The sequence below is a fragment of the Zea mays genome, chromosome 8, assembly GCF_902167145.1.
Source record: "Zea mays cultivar B73 chromosome 8, Zm-B73-REFERENCE-NAM-5.0, whole genome shotgun sequence".
Taxonomy (NCBI): Eukaryota; Viridiplantae; Streptophyta; class Magnoliopsida; order Poales; family Poaceae; genus Zea; species Zea mays.
This window is the reverse complement of record NC_050103.1, coordinates 171,303,793-171,315,462: the sequence shown is the minus strand read 5'-3', so window position 1 is coordinate 171,315,462 and position 11,670 is coordinate 171,303,793. Positions and strand designations below refer to the sequence as shown.

The following is an 11,670-nucleotide window of genomic DNA, read 5'->3' as shown; positions in this document are numbered from 1 at the left end:
GCGGCTTACCTCCGCCGGAGGCCACAGCCTTCGCAGTTCCCCGCTGCCTTTTCGGCCGAGCTTCGTGAATCCTGACAGTCGCCTGGCGTTTTTGCGCCGCCCCTTGGCGATCCTTGTCCATCACTGTCCACACAACAACACCGATATTTCGCCCGTAAGGAAAAACTCTCCACCGATGAACCATACGAGATGTAAAACAGTCCTCCTCAGCCGCGCAGGGGATAGGAACATTTTTCGGCCAGCAACCCCCGGTAACCCTCAGCATCCGAGCCGAAGACTCCCGGAGCTCGGGCGAAGACATCCTTTCCCCCGGGGCCGCACACGTCCTCATTAACTCTCTAGCAAAACTATCAGACACCCCAAGTCCCCCCATCGCAGTACCTAATTTTCTCTTTTTTGAGGAGGGGGCGGCCGCCAGCGCAGGGTCGCCTCCAGTCTCCACCGCCGGTTTCTTCCCACGGCGGTCCGCTTCGTCTTGACCAGGATAGCCGTCGTACGACAATTGATTTAATTCGAAGACCCTGTTCAAGCGCTCATTTGACCCGCGGATTTCAAAGCTGCGCTGGCCTTCAGTCCTCGGCACGTAACGTCCCACGAGCCGCACCGCCAAGTCCTCCGCATCACGCACAAAGGCGGCCGGGTCACGATTTCGCAAGTTCAGTGCGAAGGCAGGACTTCGCACCACCCTTCCACCGTGAAAAGGCATCTGGCGAGGGCACACTTCGCCCAGCGCCCAGCCGTGCGCCAAGGGCCAGACCCCGTACGCCACGAACTCTTCAACTAAATCACGCCCACTGCTCTGACCGACGGCGCATCGGAGGGCCCCTTCGTCTGCATCCTCTTCTGCCACTTCAAAAGGCGGATACGCAGAATAATAATGAGAGCACATCTCAGACACGGGGAGCCCCTCATGGCCTTCGACAGTACCCTCAGCAACGTAAAACCAAAATTCATTCCAACTGCCCCACTTGTTACGGGCGCACGGAACCAACTCCACTACTGGCATTGTGGTCTTGCCGGTCTTCGGCGTGAACGTGCATGACCCGAACTGGGCAACTCCGTCCCCAACCATCCTCTTCTGCCAATGCAAACAATAGTTCTTCGCAAAAACTTCAACAGACGGCTGCCCGCCGTACGAAGTCGTCGCCCAGACATACTTCGCCAGCGCCACCATGGCATTCGGTGTCAGCTGATGTATTTGAACATTGAATCTACGCAGGACTTCGCCAACAAACCGGTGCGCAGGCAAGCGGAGACCGGCGGCGAAGAACGCCTCGAAAACGACCAACTCACCCTCCGGCTCGGGGACTTCCTCCGTCCCCAGAGCACGAGCAACTCCGCCGCCAAAGTAGCCCAACCGCTGCATTTCTTCAACGCGGGCTGACGTCATCCGTGACACACCAAAATCAACAGAGTCGCCGGCGCGCAACTCCTCCACCACCAAGCTACTCAACGTCTCCTCAGACGAGGCGGCCGGCGGCGGCGTGGTGTCGACGGAAGAAGAAGAGGACGGCATTGCTACGTACCGTCGGCGGCGGCGGGCGGTCTGCTTCACTCGAGCCAGATCTCCGGCGATCAAGAGCACGGCGGGCAGACGAACAGCAAGTCGGCGGGCGGCTAGGGTTTTCGCGGTGCGCTGAAGGCAAAGTTCAAAAAGCACCGACCCCTGCCCCCTTTTATAGGCAGGGCGCGGCTCTTTGGGAAACCCGCAATCCGATAGGGCGCGGCGCTTCGGGAAACCCGCAATCCAACAGTACGCCGTCCATCAACGGTCACATCGGAAACCCCCGCGGAACCACTTCGAGCGAGGGCAGCGTCTCCGCCATCTAGCGACGTCTTCGGCACCAGGTGACTTTGTCGAACTGGTCCCTCGGAGGGCAAATGTTGGGGCGAAGGCAGAGACGCCACCCTTCGCTCGTCGCCTCTCGCTGCAGTCGCTGGTTTGACGAAGACAAAACGGGCAGGGACACCCTTCGCTTCATTCAGCACCAGACGAAGGCCTGCGGTGACGTCTCCCCGCAGCACGGCCTCGTCCTGCTCTGAGGCCCACGTGCGATCTGGCCCATTGTAACGGGCCCCGCGCGACCGCCTTTGTGTTACGGGCCTAGTTTGTAAAGGCATTCTTGTAAGTACAGCTTGTAACCCTGCTTTATGAGAATATTCTGGGGATAAACTAGGTGTCCGAGGGCACATGCGTCCTTAACACAAGGCGCTGGGCACTCAGATACCTATAAATACCCCCGCACAGTGCCCGTGAGAGGCTAGACATTAACAGAGCTATTTGCCCCCGAGCACGTATCCCTGTTGTCACCACTGTTCATCCTTGTTGGCCTCCTTGCTACTGAGAGCAAGTTCCAACAACCACTTGCAATAACTGATCAAGAAAAAAACAAGGATCATAATTTGCAACCCTGTAGTAGTAGATGATTATATCACTCAATAAGGTAGCAATTCTTACAGATTGGGTATGGTCACAAGAATGAAAAGAATGGGCACAAGGGCAACGGAAGAAGCAAGCCTTAAAACTGCTTTATTCCGTCAAAACAAAATCATGCCAAACAATTGGTTAGTACAACATCCTGTATTTACGCTGGTCAGTGCCATTGCTTCGCAATCTCCTCATCAAGGATTTGGCAAGCCTGCTGCCTAGAATTGTCGCCCAGAATTCTATTGCTCATCAGCAAACTAAGTAGTGCTCGCAGTTCATCACAATTAGCCCGCTGGAAGAGCCCCCTCAGTGCAACAAGGGGTGGATCCTGAGGTGACATATTCTGATTGTCTCGATTCTCAATTGTTGCATGGGGCCCTGATCGCCAGTACTCTATACAGATATAAAATTAAAAGAAGATAACAACTAATTTATGATATTCTCCACACTGTGCAGGTTGTTTCTTACACACCCATATGAATTAAAAGATAATAACAATTACTGATATTCTCCACACATAAGCCTCACAGTGCTGGTTCATTCTTACACATGCTGACAGAAGGATGTGACATGTATATGCATTCTAAATCTGCAAACAAATCTTCTCTTGTAAGTTGTGAACTACTTCCTAATTGTAAAATTATGAAAAAAAGGTCACGACTTTTGGCTTTTTCCAGATTATAAGTACACGTGGTAGTATGAACAGATGCGCTGAAATGAACCGTAGGTGTAGTGTCCACCACTACTGGCTGATTTTAGATGGCTTCTGCAATAACAGCAAACACTACAATGCCAGCTTCAGGTTTAATCAGCTGTCCATGTCAGGCCATCAGGTTGCTAAAAGAGTGAGTTCTGCAAGTCTGCATTATATTTGACGACCAACTAACGTTAATCATCTGTATATACTGGCTTTTGCCAGACTTTGGTGTTCTTTTTGGGATCATCACAAAGGGTTAAATCACTGTCAAATTCTCGCATTGTCTTGATAAATGTCTTTGCTCCTTGCATCATTAGCCTCTCTACCATGAATAACTGATAGTTATTCTCAATTATTGGCTCCAATATGCTACTGAAGTTGGACGAGTACGCTAACTTGTACCTGAATTGTTGCCAAATGAATGATCAAACACTTTAGGTAAGCACAAAGTGATTCTTGATATAATAGCACACATGGGGGTAGAAACCTGAATAGGATTTAATCGGCATACAGATTGAAGAACTGACATGACCAGCCACAACAAAACATCTTATTGCTAAGAAATGTTTAACCATGGCAAAATGGAAAGTGAACAGAAATATAAATTTAATTTCTTTAAGTAATCCTTGATAATAACAAGAATGAGAACAACTTTCCAAGTGCACTTACCCAGAAGTGCACTGCAATGCATTAGGATGCAACAGGAAAATAGATGCTAATTTAAATAACACCTGAAATTCTAGTTGGACAGAGAAATGAGAAAGTAGTGCAGATAATACCTGTCTGACAGAGGGGAAAAGAAGCCTGGAGTTCTTTCATTTGATGCAATGAATAAAGTTCGACCTGGTGGAATCCATTGTGCAATTCTTTTTATAATGTACTCAGGTTAGGTGTCTCTGTCTAGATGAGGATGAAGGCTCCGTTCAATACCAAATCTATCTTTCCTATTTTTCAATAGATCACCACGTCTCACATGAATAGCATCATAATCACCAAGTATTTCTTTCATCTGAAATGGAGGAACTGATTTAGGGGCTGCATCATAGCCTGCGATGTATATTACTGAACTTAACAAAAGAGAGAATGACTTGGTCTAAGGACTTACGTAAAGGAGAATTAACAAGTATCCAAAACCAAACTTCCAAAGATGATGTATGCTAAACATACTTTAAACTGCTTTATCCCGTCAAAACAAAATCATGCCAAACAATTGGTTAGTACAACATTCTTATCATTCTGTTAGTAAATTTAAAATTGAACTAAAAACATCATTAGGCGAAATTGAACTAAAAAACCTCATCTAGCCTTATCTCCAAGATTTTAAATCACCGATCATCATAAGCGATGAGATGGAGGCCAGTTCACATCGACCGACAGGACTGATACTAACAGGACCATCCACACTTGCACATACTACAAAGATTAATAAGAGATTACATAAGAACTAAGTAGTGAATCAGACACCCATTGCTGACCTTGTTAATCAACCCATTGCTAATGAAGGTGCTGCCGATCTTCTTGAACAACCTGTACAATGCCTCGACCTCGTTCACGCTGACTGCAAGAATGACAAGCAGAGGAAACCCAACCAGGCAGGAAAATAAATGGTCACAATTACCAGCAGCACGTGATTTTCTAAATAATTTAAGCATGTGCGGTGTTCTTCCAGATAAAACTTAGGGGACGACCACCTAGTTCATTGAAAGAGGGGAATAGACCAAGCTCCAACTTTCAAGCTTGTCAAGGCTTGGCATTATTAATTTAAACAGGACAGCCAATTCCAGACATAATGTTCCAAACTGCTAATGAATCTATAATGCTCAAAATAAACAACCAGGTTCTGAACTGTCAATTACACCCACAAGATGCACATAATTAGAAAGGGTAAAAGAGAAGGCGAATGGAATACCAGGAATTATATGACTACTAAATCATTTATTTAGATAAGTAGATGAAATAATTTATGGTACATAATATAAGAACGGGTGATTAGTTATGAGAAATAAAAGGTCACCATTACCAGCAGCACGTGCTGTTCTAAATAATTTAAGCTTGTGTGGTGTTCTTTGAGATAAAACATAGGAGACGGCCACCTAATTCATTGAAAGAGGGGAACAGACGAAGCTCCAACCGTCGAGCTTGTCAAGGCTTGGCATTATTAATTTAAACAGGGCAGACAATGCTCAATCTGAACTGCCATTGTATCTACAATACTCAAAATAAACAACCAGGTTCTGAACTACCAATTACACCCACCACAAGATGCACATAATTAGAAAGGGTAAAAAGAAGGCGAATGGAATACCAGGAACTGGTGCGGGTCAGGGCCAGGCAAAACGGTTGAAGCGCTTGACAACGATGTGGCGCTGGGCATCGAGCTTCCCCTTGTATACCACATTGGGCACCTGCGAGGTCGGCGATGGCCAGGTCTAGCATGCGAAGGAACTTGATAACGATCCGGCAGCGCAGGGTCGTGGGGATGGGCGGACATCGTTTGTTGGGGGAGGAGGCGAGCGCGGGCGAGGGGGAGCTGAACGCACGGTGAGGTGGGGTGGGGATGGGGAGGTCGGGGCAGGGGTATGCAGAGCGGTTGAAGCGCTTGACAACGATGTGGCGCTGGGCATCGAGCTTCCCCTTGTATACCACATTGGGCACCTGCGAGGTCGGCGACGGCCAGGTCTAGCATGCGAAGGAACTTGATAACGATCCGGCAGCGTAGGGTCATGGGGATGGGCGGACATCGTTTGGTGGGGGAGGAGGCGGGCGCGGGCGAGGGGGAGCTGAACGCACGGTGAGGTGGGGTGGGGATGGGGGAGGCGAGGCAGGGGTATGGCAATGCGGGGTTGCGAAGCCGGTGGCGAGCGCGTGTCAGGCGAGGGCGCGGGAATGGCGGATTTGCGCGTTCTTGGGCTCGACAAGCGCAATGGACGAGATTGACGAAGACTCGCCGGGCGGGGTCGAGGAGCGCGCTGCAGTCAAGGGATGGAGCGGCGGGGATCGCGCGGCGGGCTAGGGGCGTGGTGGAGGGGAACGCTGGGTGAGGTGGAGCGCGAGGGAGGGGGCGCGGGTTTGGACAAGCGGGGGCACGCCGACACGGGCGTCGAGGGCGAGGGCAGCACCATGGATCCCGTGGCGCCATGGATGCCGCGGCGAGATTAGCGAGGGAGGCCATGAGGCACCATGGGGCGAGCGGATCTCGAGCTCGGGGGATGGTGGCGTCGATCTCAGACGGGGGCGAGGTGGCGACGCCGAGGACGGGCGCACGCTCGCCCTTGCCGGCACACCAGCCACGACGACCTTGCCGGAGAACACCAGCTCCTGTGGCGCAGGGACGAGGACTGGGACGTCCTTGGGCCCTTCCCGGCGCTGTCCAGGTCCACGAGCCAGCCACCAGGCTTGGCGTGGCCCCCACGCCGAGGATGCCAGCTGTTTTGCATGGGGGTGCGGGCGCGACGGACGGGATGAGAGGATGCGGGCGCGGCGAGACAGGGAACGCGCGGTGGGGGGTAGGGGTGTGGGACGGGGAACATGGGGCGAGGCCGTCGCTAGCTTCTGTCGATGGAGATCAAGGCGAGGATGACGGGGGCGCCGATGGAAGGGGATGGCAGGGAGCGGGGCGAGAATGGTGAAGGGTGGAGCGCTTGGGGAGGGGCGGCGGCGGCGACGCTGGCGAGATTATCGGGGGGCTGATAGGCAGGGGGCGGGCAGCGAAGGCGAGCGCGGGCGCGACATCCGGGCGGGGGCGTGGTGAAGCTGTGGACGCCCTCGTTAGGTTCTTATAGAGTAGTAGAGATTATAAACAAACTTGTATGGAGCACAAGTGCATAACTATCTTCTTAAGGAAGAAGACTGATTTAATATGTATGGAGTTCATTCTTAATTTAAACAAACCTCTATATACGAGTTAATTTGTAAATTCAGGTTTACGCTCAAAGACTGTACTGTTTTTGAACAATGTTCGCCACCTCAAACGATATTCTAACAGAACCAATAAATAGAAATGTACATAATTGAACTGAACCTAGATTCACAATGCACTGAACAAGATTTTAGTGAACCATTGAGAGTAAATCTATTAAATAGACATACATGGAACGAAAATGAAACCGGTGGGTTTATGTAAGTAGTTTTGAAAAAAATAAAAAAGCATTGCAGATCTGTTTCAGTAGTAACTTAAATATGTTTGTGTAGTATTCAGATGACCTGAACACCATTGCAACGGTGAATTGGAAGAGTACCAGACCAAAAGACTATAAATTAATTGAAGTGTATTTCTACAAACTACTACTTGTGTGAGCAACCACTACTAAAAGCCATAATTTAATTTTGTAACAGATTAAACCTCAACTACACATAAACCATGCGTGTGAAATTGGAAACTTGAAGTACACAGACTTAATAATCATGCGTGTCTGTGTAGTATTCACATGAACTACTAATTAATTTTTAGTATTGTTCAGATCAATTGAACATCAGCTGAAATGCAAATGGAAGTGCTTATCTCTCATAATACCAGGCAAAAACACTATGATAATCATGTGTGTCTGTGTAGTATTCAGATGACATACTAATTAATTTTTAGTATCAATTGAACATCAGCTGAAATGCAAATGGAAGTGCTTATCTCTCATAATACCAGGCAAAAACACTATGATAATCATGCGTGTCTGTGTAGCATTCAGATGAACTACTAATTAATTTATAGTCTGCAAGTTCACATCAACATCTTCGTCGTACTCGAGACAAAGTTCTTCATGCAGTGCATATTGTGCATCAGCATCATGTGGTAATCACAAACACAAAATAAAAGAAAATGTAAACTAAAAGAAACTGTGAAACATTGAAATGAAGTATGAACTTTGAAGTTGTCTCCGCAGTCCTTACCTCATCTCACTGGTGTCGGTGGGCATTGGGTGCCTCGACTGAGCCGTTGTGCAGTGCTGCGGGCGACGTCGTTCTTCTTGCGGAGGCAAGGGGTAGATTAACAATTATTATTAACAATATAAAATAGTACAGTGTACCAGATGCAAACACACTAATCACATGACAGCACCTTCCAAGAGTAAACAAGCATATGAAGACTATGCAGATTAACAACAAAACAGTTTTGACATTTTTTATCTGCAACCTAGCTAGACCATCGCAAAATCTAGTCTATCAGACAAAGCACCTAATGACAATTCGTTGTTCTACTACCTAACATCCAAACCATCTCTAATCTCACGTTTCCTCCTTTATGAAATAATAAAGCTAATATCTCGAAAATACTCATTGAGTCCAAAAAGTAGCAGTGTACCATTTGTAGAAAGAAGCGGCAGAATCACACCCACACAGTAATCTCTACAATTCCAATAAACTAACCTGAATATTTTCTAGGAAATTAACATACAGAAATCAAATGGGAATACTCCAAAGAACGCAAATTAGCTGCTTCTTCACAGATTCCCCCAAGGAACCAAATTCTCCTGCAGAGCCCAGATCACAAAAAAGTAAACAATCTATCAAGTATGAACTGGCAATAACTCACTGAATAGGCAGCGCCTCCTCCAATGCCTCCAACCCAGCGAGGCTGCCCATCAGATCTAACACGCATCACAGCAATCACATAGACATAATTAACAGTGTGCTTTCAGGTCAATAGATAACTAACAATGAACATTTCAGGATGGTTAAAACGAAATTGACCTTGAAGGCAGTCGCATTTCTCCGCCTCTTTCCTGGATGTTGGCGCAGCTTGAGAACATGGCATTCTTCTAGAGCGGGTGGGGCGGGGCGATGCGTGGGGGGTGAGAGTGCGCGCATCGGACGGCTGAGAGACTCTAGAGCGTATTGGACGGTTGAGATCGTCGGAAGGCAGAACAAGCAGAGGCAGCCTACCCCTTAGAGCCTTAATAGGTAGTATAGATTAGGTTTGTGGCATATTACGTCTTGGTTTTCATCATGAGTCAAGCAAGGAGGTTGCAAAAGAATTGGTGGAGCAGCAGCTCATTCCAAACAGTCTACGATGGAAAGGAAAAGATCTAGCTAAGAGTGCTTTAGACTGAAGCAAGCCTCAAATAGTTTTACTGAATGGTAAATTGTTAGTGAAATTTCTAAGTTAATATGTCATAGAAATGCCTACCATGCTCATGATCTAATCGAGCTCATGGTGTCTAAGGATGTTTAAAGGGCAAGTGACAAATGATCTGAAGAAAGCTGGTGACCTAATATTTTACAAACCAAAATTCAAACATATTTTTTGTGATATGGATGATATATCCTTTGCTCTCTGCACATCTTCGCTGCTGTGTTACAGACCACACCAGATGTGGCTAAGGATACTCCTGATCTACCACATCTAGAGGTGCAATGCTAACACTAATATGAGCTTTGTGGAATGTGATAGGCAAAAAAATAATAAAACTAACAAGGATTCTCTCAATTCTAATTGCCAGTCGAACCTAGAAACTTGCCAATCCTTTGAACTAACTAACAATCCTTCGAACTAACTGAATATCTAGATTAGTTCTCAAGAGATATGAAATGTATACATGTTTAACCAAACAGACATTTGCCGTGAAGAAGAGATAAAAGTATTAGAAGATCTAGAGATATGAAAAATGCAATTTGTAAACTCAACTCTAACCAAGCAGGGACTATGATCATATAAAAGTAGCGAATGGTGTTGAATGGTATCAAAGAATATATTCATAATATATTTCATTGCTGCAAGTATAATATGCTTCAAAGAAATTGTAGGGTGCACTCAAAAAGGAAAATAAACTGCAGGCATGAACATGATATAGGCAGAAGTTTACTTCTCTAACAGCACATGTGTGGTCTTCCTCATCTTTATTCCTCTTTCCACGAGGAAAGCTCCTGCTGGCCCCAGCCTTCCATCCTTTAACAAGCAAGCACTGCAGAGAAGGGGGGAAAAGATAATTGGTCTTGAAAAGAAACACAACCCCAAGCCCCACCCCACCCATACAAAAATTGAGCTCAAAAGAGTAAAAAAATCTAGAGTTCATGTATGTGTCTAATTTTATTGCAGAACAACGTGTGAAATTGTATGCCTACTGATTTTAGAGTTATAGCTGGTCCTATCTACTGATTTTAAATGTAAGGAAAATGATATTGTTCAACCTACAATCGACATGGAACTCTAAAATGCAATATGTTGGGGCAAAAAAATATCAGTAAATTACCCTCTCATAAGTGTCGTCTAGGATGATGGCGCCGGACACAGGCACACGAAACTTGTAGTTGTTGAAGTCCTTGTAGATATCATCCAGGTGCGCGATGTAGGGCCGGAGAGCAGTGCAGCTCTTGAACACTGCACACACCATCGATCCAATACACCATATCAACGCAACGGAACTGGAGTCGGTGACCAATCCAACCATAATCTCATATGCATCCATGCACAGGCGGGCTTACTGAGGGAAGTGAAGTCCTTGAAGGAGAGGGACTTGAGGTTGGGGTTGTGCTCAACGGAGTTGTCCTCATAGAACCAGTGCGCCTGCTCCAGCAGGAACAGGATCCGCTCGAACGACTCCAGCTCCTCCTTGGGCACATTCAGAAGGAACCGGCTGCAGAGGTGACTCAACTCAGATTTATTTAAGCAAATCCAATAAGAACTTCAGAGGGGTCTAGGGCTTAGGGAAATACCTGCAGAGATCGTCAAGCAGCTCTTGCGGCGGCAGCTGCCCCCTCGATGAAGACCGGTTCAGTCCCCCGCCACCCGCCATCGTCATCCACCGGCCAGCGCGCCTTCCAAGCGCCTGTTTGTTTGAGATAAGGTTTTGGTTGTGAGCAGTTAGTTCGAAGTTCGTAGGCATCAGATAGCCAAATAGCTTGAGGTTAGAGTACGGGACGAGGGGTGGGAATACCTGATCTGGTGGGCGCTCTTCTCCGGCGCAGATATCGGCGAAGTTCTCGGCACCTTGCGTAGGGCGGCGGTAGCCCACCCAGTCGTCGCACGGAGAGGGGGAGGGGGAGGAGGGGAGAGAGAGCACACACGCGGTCTGCGGGGGCCGGCTGCGGCTCGTGCGGAGGAGGGGGGCAGGAGGCGGCGGGACGATGTGCGGAGGAGGGGGGCAGGAGGCGACGGGACGATGGGGTGCTCGCACGGTTGGACGATGGGGGCGGGGCGATGCGTGGGGGTGAGACTGCGCGCATCGGACGCATCGGACGGCTGAGAGACTCTAAAGTGTATTGGACGGTTGAGATCGTCGGAAGGCAGAACAAGCAGAGGCAGCCTACCCCTTAGAGCCTTAATAGGTAGTATAGATTTCTCTCTCAAGACACTACCAAATGCGACTTTCATCTCTATAACAAGAAGTTAATCGCAAAGAATGTTTTCTTTTTCAGGAATCTGCAGTGTGGCATTCACTTTAAGAGCAAGCCTGCACGCTCATGCTGTCATGCATTCATTCACTTGTTGAAAGGAAGCATCCATTGGAGGTCTGCCCATCCCTCGACAATGACGATTTTTTGTAGTTTGATTGCACAGGAAACTGGATTAAGCAACAGTTTTTACCTATCCTATATTGATATGCGGGCCTTT

General features: G+C 47.9%; 1 protein-coding gene across 1 annotated transcript; it reads right to left on the bottom strand.

Moving 5' to 3' along the window:
• Positions 1-2,905: 2,905 nt before the first annotated feature.
• On the bottom strand, positions 2,906-11,150 carry LOC103636416 (mRNA-decapping enzyme subunit 2). Its single transcript, XM_008658774.4, has 8 exons — positions 10,994-11,150; positions 10,773-10,885; positions 10,542-10,693; positions 10,310-10,437; positions 8,010-10,021; positions 4,231-4,683; positions 3,905-4,134; positions 2,906-3,527 (listed from the first exon to the last, which is right to left on the bottom strand). The coding sequence occupies exons 2-5, from the start codon at positions 10,856-10,858 to the stop codon at positions 9,800-9,802; spliced, it is 588 nt and encodes a 195-aa protein (XP_008656996.1). The 5' UTR covers positions 10,859-10,885; positions 10,994-11,150; the 3' UTR covers positions 2,906-3,527; positions 3,905-4,134; positions 4,231-4,683; positions 8,010-9,799.
• Positions 11,151-11,670: the final 520 nt, after the last annotated feature.